This window comes from Anas acuta, chromosome 20, assembly GCF_963932015.1.
Source record: "Anas acuta chromosome 20, bAnaAcu1.1, whole genome shotgun sequence".
Lineage (NCBI taxonomy): Eukaryota > Metazoa > Chordata > Aves > Anseriformes > Anatidae > Anas > Anas acuta.
In genome coordinates, this window is record NC_088998.1 from 8,351,966 (window position 1) to 8,364,735 (window position 12,770).

At 44.4% G+C, this 12,770-nt stretch overlaps 1 protein-coding gene across 3 annotated transcripts in view; it reads right to left on the bottom strand.

Annotated features, from left to right (window-relative positions):
• The window catches only part of NUP188 (nucleoporin 188), a 27,705-nt gene continuing 14,935 nt past the window's right edge, over window positions 1–12,770 (bottom strand). For all 3 annotated transcript variants that reach the window (XM_068657340.1, XM_068657339.1, XM_068657341.1), the window contains 19 exons: window positions 12,018–12,224; window positions 11,203–11,372; window positions 10,789–10,858; window positions 10,089–10,156; window positions 9,691–9,886; window positions 9,089–9,166; window positions 8,638–8,723; window positions 8,060–8,205; window positions 6,697–6,878; window positions 6,119–6,319; window positions 5,363–5,455; window positions 4,997–5,155; window positions 4,109–4,246; window positions 3,620–3,694; window positions 2,715–2,924; window positions 1,874–2,005; window positions 1,666–1,736; window positions 1,079–1,208; window positions 1–854 (listed from right to left, as the gene is read on the bottom strand). In XM_068657340.1, the coding sequence (XP_068513441.1) occupies window positions 684–854; window positions 1,079–1,208; window positions 1,666–1,736; window positions 1,874–2,005; window positions 2,715–2,924; window positions 3,620–3,694; window positions 4,109–4,246; window positions 4,997–5,155; window positions 5,363–5,455; window positions 6,119–6,319; window positions 6,697–6,878; window positions 8,060–8,205; window positions 8,638–8,723; window positions 9,089–9,166; window positions 9,691–9,886; window positions 10,089–10,156; window positions 10,789–10,858; window positions 11,203–11,372; window positions 12,018–12,224 (2,583 nt within the window). In that variant the 3' untranslated portion in view covers window positions 1–683. The remainder of the gene's footprint in view (window positions 855–1,078; window positions 1,209–1,665; window positions 1,737–1,873; window positions 2,006–2,714; window positions 2,925–3,619; window positions 3,695–4,108; window positions 4,247–4,996; window positions 5,156–5,362; window positions 5,456–6,118; window positions 6,320–6,696; window positions 6,879–8,059; window positions 8,206–8,637; window positions 8,724–9,088; window positions 9,167–9,690; window positions 9,887–10,088; window positions 10,157–10,788; window positions 10,859–11,202; window positions 11,373–12,017; window positions 12,225–12,770) is intronic.

Genomic DNA, 12,770 nt, shown 5'->3' on the forward strand with positions numbered 1-12,770 from the left:
TGCTGTCTATAAAGGTTTTAATATCAGTATAAATAGGGAACAGTTACAAAAAATTGCAAGACTGGAGCAATGGAATTTTGACTTAAAAACCTTGAGTGAGGCCTTGCTCTTCAGAAACACACACAACACACAGACTGCAGGGTGGAGGGGAGGCGTGAGCACACATACACCATCTTGCCTTGAACCATTCAGTACAAAAATAGGAGTAGAAAGATGGTCTCTGAATTGCTGGCTGATCCCTAGGTTGTGCCTTAACTGGACTCTGACTGTGAGGGAGAGGCAGATTGCACCTTGTGTTACGAGCAGAGTTAATGCCCAGAGGGAAGTCTGTCCCCTCTCTCCATCCAGCCACAGCTGCCCCAGCTGGAAGGTACAAGCTATAAAAATAAAGGTTTTGACTCTTCAGCACTTGTACCTGGGCCAGGACGCTCCAGCAGGTGGAGCGTGGGCTGCTGAGTGAGGAGCCCCTCTCAGCTCTCCTTACATTCACTCTGCTTCTGCACCGCAAGAGTTCAACGGGATCTGGCTGCTGCTGTCACAGCTCGGTTCACAACGCTGCCCGGACCAGGCCTCCCTCCCGCCCCAGTCCTCGTTACAAGCTCTGCCAACGGTGATGCCTTCTGTGGTGGACATGAATCGTTCTGGCGCAAGTCCTGCAAAGGGAGGCGGCGGCAGGATCCAATCTATCTCTGCACGTGCCGGACAAAGGCCTGCACGAGCTGAAACAAAGGCTCCTGCCCCTCAGGCCCCAGCTTGGAGGCAGACTTTCCCTGGGGAGAGGGAAGGACCCCGCTGGCAGGTGAAGAGGGACCACCACGGCGGAAGTAACGAGACAGGCTGGAGAGCAGGGTACTCTGAAATCAGAAGCACGCAACCAGTTAGGTTCTTCCAAGCACGCAGCCCTCTCCCTCCCCGAACAAGGTGGCACAGGACCAGCCACCACCACGTGCAGCCTCGGATACCTAAGGCTGTCGGCTCACGCAGGGGAACGGCTGTCCTGGGCAGCCAAGGACAAACGACCTCTTCCCACAAGACAACTCAGAGTGAACAGTGAGAAGGGACGGTACAAACTGCTCACCAGCTCAGAGCTGAGCTCCTGTTTCATTCGCTGCTTATCGCGGGGATGCACAGCCGGGTCTCTCAAGTACCGCACGGCCTGGGAGATGAGCAGGTAGAAACAGTTTTCCATTGTAAACATGAGCAGAGACCTGTGCAAGGAAACGCAGATCAGCAGGAGCCAAACATTCTAGGTTCAAGGTCACGCGCCCTTAGAAAGGCTTCACCCGCAGAGTACGTAAGACAGAACGCTGCTGCAGCTCAGATTTTGCTCAAGCAGTGATAGCCAAAAAAACACGACACCTACAGAATACAAATCCCCAGTGACCAACAGGAAACTCTTGCCTTAAATTTTCTGATAAAAAAAGCTTTAAACAACTGTTCACCTGCATCTTCAGTGGCAGACTTAAAATGGGATGGCTTCACACAGCCTCCCCAAAACATCCCTCCTTGCTTTTTTGGACAGTCTCTGGTGGGCTACCTGAACTCCTTTGACTCAGAATGAGAAGCTCTGAAGATACACTAACACATCCAAATCTCAGTTCTGATCTGAGGAACACTGGGTTCTGCTCCTCAGCCATGACTAAGTAAAAGGGTTAGAAAACTTACTTGAGGGTTTTGGTTCCCTCTTGCATATTCAGCCCTGCAGCTTGAGGGAAAGGTTCCTTCTTCTTATCCAGCTGAGGGGAAAAAAAAAAAACAACATTAGAGACAGCAGATAGAAGGGAATAAATACTCCCATTCTTCAAAATATTAGTTGAAAAGTTCTCTGAGGTTACTGCAACAGCTGTGCTTTCCCAAACAGAAATGCCAGTACCTCTCCCAGCATGTTCAGGGCCACGTTGACCGTGGCAAGGAGGGTCCCAAAGGAAGGTGCCACATCTGAATCAAAAGCAGGTGTGGTGAAACTCAAAACAAAGAGCACGTTGAACTCAGCAAGGTCCAGTGACTGTGGAGAAAAGGAAAGAGAAGTGAATGACCCTTGAGGCCACGAGTATGCTACCGTCATGGTAACAGCAGTATTTAGTCCCTGTATCATACTTTTTGTATGAAGAACTTTAAGCACTGAGGTCACTTCCCAAATCTCAAGTGTGCAGCCAGAAGAGCAAAGAGTGCTCTGCAGAGTACTGCACACACAGACCGTACAGCTCTGCTCACATGCACGAGCAGAGCCACACAGCTCCCAAACTGTGTAGCTGTGTAGTCTGCCACTCGGTGGCAAGCTGAAGTAATGACTGCAGGTAAACGTAACCTGCAGGCAGCACAAGGAAAAGGAAGTAACTATCCAGAAGAAAGCAGCAGGACACTGCCAGATTCAAGGATTACACCTTGCTTGTCTGCACTTGGAGACCAGCCACTAGGTCACACCTACACAGGAGAACAAGAGGTGAAATTCTCCAAAGACTGACAGGCTGAGCACACAAACCCAGCTGGGTTACTGGGCTTTTTTTTTTTTTTTTTCAGACCAGTGCCTGATAACTAAGGGGAATTCCTTGCACCCCGCTTTCCTGCTTTGTGCAGCAGGACAGCAGACAGATGGAGGGCGAGGTCACTGCCTCAAGCAGGACAGGCTGTGCCTCACTTCATGGACCCAAAATGTCACTTGGGATGCTGGAAGCTTCCCCACCCAGGTAGCAGCATCTCTCCTCTTCCCCTACCTGATCAAGGAGTATCTGGCAGACGTCGGGGGTGAAATGGCGCAGGGCAGCAAGAGATTTGCTGAGGATCTTCAAGAGGCTGTACTGCACCATGAGCAGTGCCTTCTGCTCTGCTGCTTCTGACTCAGGGCTGGGATGTTTGGAAGAGGCTTGGGGATTACGCTGCACTCGTGGAGTCACACTCGATGGAAGGGAGTCACCATTTTTCGTCTGCAGAGAAAGAAAAAACTGTCTTGGATACAGGCATGACTGTTTTGCACTAAGGCTGATGCTTTCAGGGAAATAAATGCAACATACAAAAGCAATGAGGAAATAAGGTACCCAAATTCTATCACCTGCTAGAAGTATGAGAATCTGCACTTAATGTGCATCAGGGGAGGCACTGAATTCTAGGGAAGCTGCTGCAGAGGCTGTTCAGATCTCACATTCTGGGAAAAGAACCCCTAATCATCGCACGCCAAGCCTTAGCCGTGCTGAAACAGCACAGCAGTAGCAATCCATTACCTCCACCTCATATTCAACAAAGGATTCTCCAAGAAAAGAGCTCTATCTCTTAACCAAATTAAACCACATCAAGGACACCGCATCAGTAGTGTCTTAATTAATGGCCCTACCGAACACTACAGCAATGCAGCTTTCCTGCTGCATTAGGCAGCTCTAAAATGATAACAGCACCACTCAGGCACTGGCTGCTGTTTCTTAAGGACTGGATTTACACAATACAGAGTTTGTAAAGTCTTCATTTGAAGGATTTTTTTTTGCTATGTAAAGATGAAAATCCTAGCTATTGACGATTGTTAGTAATCACTGCTGGGAAGAGAGCCTGGATATTGAGTAATATTTGCCATTTAATAGGGAGCATAGGTGCACAACACTCCTAACTTGGTTTAGGATCCCCATCTCACCTGTAGGTAATGCTGGAGCATCTTGCGGCTGTGCAGGAGGGAGGTACAGGCCTGACACAGGTAACACAGATTCACCTGAAATAAATAAGAGGGAGAAACTTCGTAAAAGATCAAATCCCATCCTTTTATTGCCATTGGTGGAAGCCAGAAAAGCCAGTTAAATAGAACAGTGTGACCATAAAAAATCATGCACTCTCTAGATTTCCCAGTATTTTCTCTGAGTCACCACTGGGAAATGGAAGTCAGACGTGGAATTCCCCAGGTTGCTTTTCCAAGCTACCATCTCTCTGTCCCCAACACATTTACCTTTCCTTACTCGATTCAGGACAAGGCAGAATCACGTTACAGAACAGACATTTAAATGACCTCAGTGATAATTCCTACTAAAAGAGCATAATAAAAAGGCAGTGAAGTGCCACTTTCTCTTACTGCATCCAACTTCCAGCACTCCTACACAATTATTATCTACAGCAGTATCCTGACCCCTACCTGCATGTCCCTCATAAGCTGCGGCAGGTGGAAATGCCACTCCTTTGTGAAATTTGAGAGCTGGAGAATGAAGCCAACAGTGTGATCAGCCTCTTCTAGACAGGCCAAACTCTGTACTGTCCGTACTGCGTTCAGGCACTGGAAAGGACAGAGAAATACATCAGAACAGTGACAGCTAATGCAGGGAGTCCAGTCCATTCCCTTCTCTAGAAGGAAAAGCTGAAGGTGCAGAGATCTGCCCTTAAGAACAGAGAATGCTTTCACAAAAGTAGTCACGCAGCACATGGGTCAGAGACTCAGAGCACTTCTTATTCTTATCCAAAGGTCAATGCATTCCAAAACTGTGCTGCCATATGAGAAGACCGTTATCTGTCTGGGGAGCCTGCTTCTGAACAGGGAACTCACCAGCTGTGTACAAACAGCACCTGACACAACCCACCCAGTGCAGCTATTTCAGTACTGCAGGACACGAGAGCTCACCAGCCTGAATGGCAACTGAACTCTGCTGCATCTTCCTTACTTGAGCAAGGCTCTCACTCTCTTCTTTTCAGAGCAGAGAGTCACAAAGTGAGTTCCCATCAAACCTTCAATTCTGCTGCTGTATTGAGTGGGTGTACTCAGCACCTGTAGCAAAGTTATAACACCCCCAAGCGTGAACAGCACCAACAGATGGTGACTGCCCAGCTCTAACACCACCACAACCATCCCTTGCCTCACTGTATGGCTTGTAGGCTTTCTGCCTTCTCCCACTATTTAATTATTTCTACTGTAAATCTTTCTGAGACACGAGCAATGTCTTTTCAGTGTTTCTACAGTTTCTGACATGTTTCCACTGCTATTGCAACAGAGAAGCCAAGCGAGCCATCACAGAGGAAGTACGTGACATACCTGAAGGATCCTCTCCTGATGGACACCAACAAAGTCCATTGCTTCCGTCAGGAAGTTGTATCTCAGCGTCTTAAGAAGGCGCTCCATCAGGGACATGGAGAGACGATACACACCAGGCCAGGAGGGAGCATCCAAAGACTTCCGAGATGAAGCAGATGTCTGAAGAAAACAGATGTAAGAACAAATGACCTATTTACACTGCTGTCCAGCATGACACATGCCACAGCCCCTTCCCTTCATTTTGGAAGCCTCCACGTTCTAGGGGAGCTGCTGTCCTCCCACACCCCAAGGGCTCCTCTCCAGCCACAGCCTACAAGGCAGAGCAGGGCAAGCTCTCCTGGCACATTCCCACTCAGAAGCACTCACCTGAATGGCCCCATTACTGCTCAGCTGGTACACACTCAGGAGGGGCAGGCAGACACTCTGTGTGACACCAGCTCCAGCCACTGCTGCTGCTCCCTGCAAGGCACAGAACAAACCACCATTAAGATCTGTATGCATCTCCCCTATGAAGAAAGAGGCTTCTTCTGCATTACGTATTTCTGCCCTTTGCACTGCCACCACCCTTTTAGAGAGCCTTCATCACACATGTCTGTATTGTTAAAAATTCAGTATCGTGAAAAGCAACACTGTTCTTCCAGTAAAATCTGATCTGTATAACTCTACTATGAACTCTTTCTGTATCATCTGATTTGGTAAATACCTAATCTTTGAAAAGAGCTGGCTACAGAATTATCTTGCTTTCACCTTAAATCCAACAAAAAGTTGAATTTGTAGTAGAAAAATAACTTTTTATTGCAACTAATGAGAAACTAGGTTCCAACGTTTAATACTGCTTTAAATAGCTGGGATAATTTGCATTGCAAAAGAACATGTTGAGTGAAAGTGCCTGCTCTAAATTACAGGTCTACTTTGGCTGGCTCAGCTTGTCCATCCTCGACATATCACTATCTAGAACAAGGCAAACTAAGCAGGCATACAAACAGGACCTACTGCTTTCTAGCCTCTAAAAATCCCTTTAACTACAGAACACTGTTCAGCTGCAACGCAGACAGAATAACAAGATATATGGCTGCAATTAAGATGTATAGCTCTGTGCTTTCATTTCTCAGCATATCTCACCTGTTGCGTCCTTGCTAAAGTCAGCAGTAAATGTAATGAGGCCTCTGTGAAGTGAAGGTTTTGCTTAACTCTCAGACTGATCTCCAAAGTAGCAAAAATTGTAGGAAGTACAGGGACTTTCCTAGTAATCTGTAGCCAGTAGTCTCCATCTTCATCAACTTCACAGAGCTCTTTTGCCAGATGCAGACCCAAAACACATACCTGGAAAGGAGAGCAAGGCAGAGGCTTGACGTGTATACCAAGACAGAAACATATCTTGAAAGCATTTCACAAGATGATCTAAAGCTCAATCATTCTCAGAATTGCAAATTAAGGCACTCGGTGTCCCTTATACTCTGCAAAATTCCTCGCTCTAATAGCAGTTGTGACAATGATCCTTAGGGCAGATCTGAAGGAAAGGCAGCAACAGTCAATTTCCCAGACTGACATGTGCCAAAAAGCCATGGAGTAATTCTTAGGTAGAAACTGCCAAAGCTTCCTTTTTGGAGGCAGCAGGCTGCGAGGGAAAGTTGTTCCAAACATACACAAAACTTTTATTTAGAGAAAGACACTGCAAATCAGGTAAACAGGTCTTTTACCCCATCTCGCTGGTCCTTGTGTTTAACCCGGGAGACATCGTCTGTTTCCATGCTGTCCTTGTCATCTGCAGCATCTCCCAGGGTGAGGCTGTGCCGAGTCTGATCAAAGAGGGCAATGACCTCGTCTTGGAGTGTTTCACACACACTGAGCACCAGCTGGGAGTACTGTGGGATCTCATTCACTGTGACATTCACAGGAGAGACAACAGTTAACACGCAATTCTTGTACTTCGGTTTCCAGTTTAACTGATAACATCATCGGTACACCTTCCTTGCAGGCAGTATTTACTATTTTCATTTCAAAACCTACAAAGCAGATTGCCAGGAACTGTAACTAGGTTAGACGATTAAACCTAGGAGGATACAGTCAGTGATAAGATTACCACTGGAATAATAAAAACCATACAGTATTCCCAGGAAGTCAAGTAAGTTCATGACATTTCAAAGCACAAAGCAAGTACTACTATGGACAGATCATTCCAGAGCTGCTCACTACAGCATTTCTTACCCACTTCTCCGGACTGCTGGTACCAGTCCATGCATGCAGCCTATGTTCCATGAGTCATTTAAGTACTACGTTCTCATCAAAACCATTATAGGAAATTGCACCTCCTTTTACCACCATGATCAAAAATTCAAATTCATCAGCAAGAAAAATGTTTAAAAAATAAAATATTTCTCCTCTTTATTTACTTTCTGAAAGATACGGGCTTGCAGTGCTGAAGCAGTGGGACAAGGACTACACTCAGGTAAGCTGACACACTCCTCAACATCACAAGTGCCTTTATTGCACAGCACAGAGAAATAGTGCTCAGATTTCACTGAGGGTCTTCAAGTACTACTGCAACATGAAGCGTCCCACATGTGACTGGAGTCATGACCGGACTAGTTTCTCCATTTTTATTTATTTATTTATTTTTTTTAACAAAATGTACCCTCTTAAGATTTTCTTGTGTTTGCGTTTGTTATCTCTAGCTAGAAATTACCATTAGGGTTTAAGCTCTACATTCAGTCTGTGAGATGGCATTACTGGGGGTGCCTACCAAACCTGCCAAGCTATTTTCAAAAACACACAGCAATCCTACCTTCATCTCTATCAAACTGATCAAACATAGGGGTTATTGGTGGGAAAAGACAAGACAAGGGAAGACATGCATATTGTGACCAGTAAAACTAAAACTAGCTAAAACAAACCAGAAAAAAAGCAGAGTCCCACAAGCTTCTCTACTTTTTCTCCTTTGTTTTATCCAGCCAACATCCTGCTCTACAGCTAGCATCACACACACACTGGAAACACGAGAGCATTAGGGTGTATTCAGCCACGGCAGCCCTGCTCTTGACACTTGTACATACACCACCTCACCTTTCATCTCCTTCATTTGCAGCACAGTGATAAGAGCTGAGAACACTTTGGCTTTTGTTTTCTCCATCATCTGCTGATCTGCCTGTAGTATTCCCTCCAGAATCTGCGTCAAGGAGTTTATGATTTTATCCACAGAACCCAACTCGCTGACAACAAAAAGGGAGACCTCTTCAGATTAGACAAGATCCCTCAACAAATACACTGGCTCAACTGAGCTGTGTGGATCATAGGTTCTATGAGCCACACAAATAAAAACAGTTCCTCCAAGCAAACTTTAAGTCACTACTTGGATCTCACTAAAGACATTCCACAACACAGTCAGAATGCAGGACTATCACAAAAGCTTTTTAATACACTTTTTTCACCAGCAAGCAGGAAGCCAAACCATACATTTATTGCTACAAGTTCTTTCAGCCACAAACTACAGATATTTGCCATCCCAAAAGAACAGTCCATGATAAGGCATCAATTTCCTCCCCAAATCACTAAGGGGAGCTCACTAGAACAGACACTCACACACAATCTTCTCTTATATTTAGCAGTGACTAATAACAATCCATGCAAATGCAAATACCTACCTCTTCCACTGCTTTAGCAGGATCAGAAGAAGGGTACATAGCATAGACCCCAGCTGCAGACAGGATACTGACGTGGGAACTAGAAGCTAAGAATAAACATTGCAAGAGTTAGAGGTGCCACTAGTTACATACTGGAAATGCTCAGCCCAGTACTCAAACGCTGAAATGCTCAGCATCACCAAATGGCCAAGCTGCATCTTCAGCAGCTACCAGCGACAGGGGACGAGAGTCAGGACCCTCTGCAGAGCCACCCACTGATGACAAGAATGGCACACAGCAAATAAAGATTTATAAGACGCTCATCAATTCAGGAGAAAGACGTTGTTTCAGCCCAATTTCACCAGATCTAAAACAACCTCTGATGGCAAGCAACTGCAGAAATAGAATTCCTCATAATATGGAGGAGATGAGCAATTGGGAAATTCAAGAACTAAGAGGAACAAACACCTACCAAAACCTTGGTTCCATTTAGCACATCCAGAAACAATTGCTGATGAACCGCGGAATCAGTCAGATGCATTATATCTGCCTAAGAACCACAAAGATACAGAGATCGACCACATATAACAGAAGATACACACTTTTTCCAGTCTAACATCTTTGTACTGTTTTGTTACTTTAAGAATTCACCAATTTTATCATCTGCTAAATGATACAATTTTACAGAGCTCACTGAAGTGCATGATCAGTTAACAAAGTCAGCAATGGCTAATTTCCCTAGTGGGGTATCCCTGCCTCGCTTGATTCAACAAAATCTAAGTAATTCTATAAACCTGAAGAGAATTGCCATAAAAATAATATACTACCTCCCCTCTGCTGAGAGGGGCAATATGCTCAGTTCTATTAAACAGCAAACCACTACCTACTCTAAATTCATACAATGCTTTTACCAACCTGTGTAGTAAGCATATATACAACATAACTAAAAGAAAAGAAACAGTGCATTTTCAGTGCGGCCTAGCTAGCCCTTAGAAGTTGACACTGTGTTATTCAAAATGTTAATTTCAGATTATTATGAGATATAAGAGGAAAAAGTACAATGGTAGCTCTTACGTGGCTCGTAGAAATAATGAGCAGCATCCGCCAGGCTGAGATCAGCATTTGATACTCTGTCGCGGAGGCACAGCTGCTACCCTCTGTCTCTGCCACATGATATGCCAGTAGCTTCACATATTCTGACCAGTAACCGAAGCGCTTCTTGTTGGAGAAATTCTTCAGCGTGTCTTTCAGGGACTGATCCAGTGAGCCCCTGACCAAAGCAAGAGCACAAGATCAGCGTATTAAAGGAAAGTTACGTTCAGAAAAACAAACTTGGTAGGAGAAAGCTACTAAAATGTTATTCAGCAATGACTGCAGTATGTATAACTTCTTTCACAGTTAATTTTAATAACTACTGTATGTTCTTATTCTGGCATACAAGGAAAGTAGAGAAGGGACTACCAGAGACTCACTTGACAACATAGTAGATCTCCAAGCAGATGATTTTCATGATTAACGCACAGGTGTCCAAGACACTGAGCTGCAAAGACAAAAAAAAGGCAAAATCTGACCACTTTGCTCTGCAGAGCAAGTGGAACTCTGATTTAACCCTACCAACCCACTCGCAGTGACTGATCATCCAGTTTTTCAGGAGATAGGAGTAGTTATGTCATTTGACCAAAGACCAGTGAGGATAAGGAAAGAATGCTGGGTTCAAAGCAGAAGTCAAACTGAGCGAGAGCACAGGCTCTTCGTAACGAAGAGGACAACTCTCACAGAAAAGAATGCAAAGAACCTAATCAACTCCTCTGGGATACCAGCTAGCCTGAGGTATGCCTTAAAAACGATCTTCTATCAAACAGCATACACGGTATGGATACATATACACCACATACAGCACACCTTGCTAAGAGTGTTAACACAGGTGCCAGATAACATCTATTTTTGCTTCACATGTGGAAAAAAAAAAAAGAGAACTTCAGAAGATTGTCCGTTGTTATACAGCTAGTCTCTGCAAAGCCAGACAGTGCATGCTTCAGCTGCTGCATGGTCTTTGAATTAGTTGGTCACACTTCTTTTTAGAAAGCTGCGAGCACAAAGAGCCACAGCCACTCTCAGAAACCCGCTATGAGAAGAACATGCATCTACTCAAAATGAAGGCAGTTAATTCACCTCTGATGTTTCTGAAGGTGGAGGAAGGGTCCCGAACAGTGGATTGGTCAAATTTTCCCAAAACTTTGGCCTAAAAGATACATACAGAAGTAGTATCAGTTATCTCCCCCATAACACATGCCCAGAAGCATTTTGACTGTTCCAAATGTCACAGAAAATACCCTTTAGTGCACAGCTATATAATCTTGCATTTCCAAAAGAAACAGAACAACAGATATTTGCTTCTGAACACACACACGTGGGCTTCTCATCTTTCCCCAGAGACAGTACAGGTCAAGATCAGAGCCCACAAACTGCACACTTTTACCAAGACACGCAAAGACTGGGATGCAATTGTCCCTGAAAAGTCTGGTGAACCCAAGAAAAGTGTTACAGAAAAAAGGCAGCAAAACACACTGTAGGAAAACAACTCACTTTGTCCTCAGAACCAGCATGGCACTATCTCGGCGGTCCTGCCACAGGGCATGCAGGAAGGCAATGGCAGCACGATGTAAGAGGGGAGGGCACCAGTACCTCTCCTGTTGTTTGGAGTCTATCAGCTCTAAGACTACTTGGAGGCAACTCCACTCCCCTAAGCTGAACTCCTAAAGCAAAAGGAAATGAGAGAGGTTACAGCTCCACAATGCGGGCACCTATTAAAGCAGAATGTGTTCAATTCCACTCAAAACACACACGCACAAATAAATCTTGAGTATGTGATGCAGAGACAAACTTTGTAAATGATTACAAGGAACGTGTAACAGGAGAAAACGAATGTATATTTTCAGGGGTATAAAAAAAATGAGCTAAGCTAAGACTTGGTAAGATCAAGTGCCTTAAAAAAGGTCCCAACTCAAGACAACCTCCAACTGCAGCACACTAGAGACTGAGTGGGAATTCTGGAAAACTGATACCATCCATTGTGTATCAATCTTCCCACTGAATGGCCACTGTCAGGAGTCAAGAGAGAAAGTCACAGGTATCTTTGGTCTGACCTAGTACAGATGTTCTTATGCTAACTCAGTATATTCCTTGAAAACTGGGGAAAGTTTGTCTTCAGTTGTAGGGAAAAGTGAAGCTGGGACAACAGCACATCCATTCATTGCAAGCACATGCTGCATTTACCTTTACGTTAGGCACATCAGGCTACATATACGACCTTTTGCATTTTAGAGACCAATACCACAAGACTCCTAGGAATATTACAATAAAAGACTAGTGAGTTCCCAGGCAAATATCTGCTCTTCTACCTTTGACCCATCGCTGCCATCCTTGACTTCCAAGTTCAGGAACAGTTCAATGAGTCCAGGCTGTGTCTCCACTGCAACGGTAAGGAATTCCAGTATCATGACCTTAATACGCATGTCCTCAATCTTGCTCTGCAGGCGGGTGAGGAATGCATCACGGATAGCAGCAGCATCACTGCCAAGACAGGCATAAACAGACATGGGAGCAACCTGCAAGAGGAAAAAAATAAAATCAGAAAAAAAGGATAACTTCTCTACTCATAGAAGTGACCTACATTTTACATTGAAACTCCAAAATGTTTGACAGTGAATCTAGGAATATATATAAGGGAACTCAGAAGTAACAGTTATTGTCGTTAAGATGGAAGAATCTTGCAAAGTGATCTAAATTTTCTTCGTCAATTTTGCTTTATCTATCATCTGTTTGTAAGGGAGACCGGAAAGGACAAAGAAAACAGATTTTGAATAATGCTTCTTGAAATTAAAAAGAGATGGATTTAAATGCTTAAATAGAACTGCAAATACAATCTAAGAAGTATAAGCAGCCAAAAAGAGCATGTCTGAAAGGCACAGTTGAAAACTCCTCTTAAAAACTTAAAGGAACTAAATTTATGGTGTAGAAAGAGCATCTGAGGATGTACCTTGAGAAAGTTTTTCAAAAAAGTGAAAATAGCTCAACTGGAGGTGAAAATACTCTGCAGAAAACACCCCACTCGTGAAAACTCTCACTGAAATGCAGAGAGACTTCTGAAACAG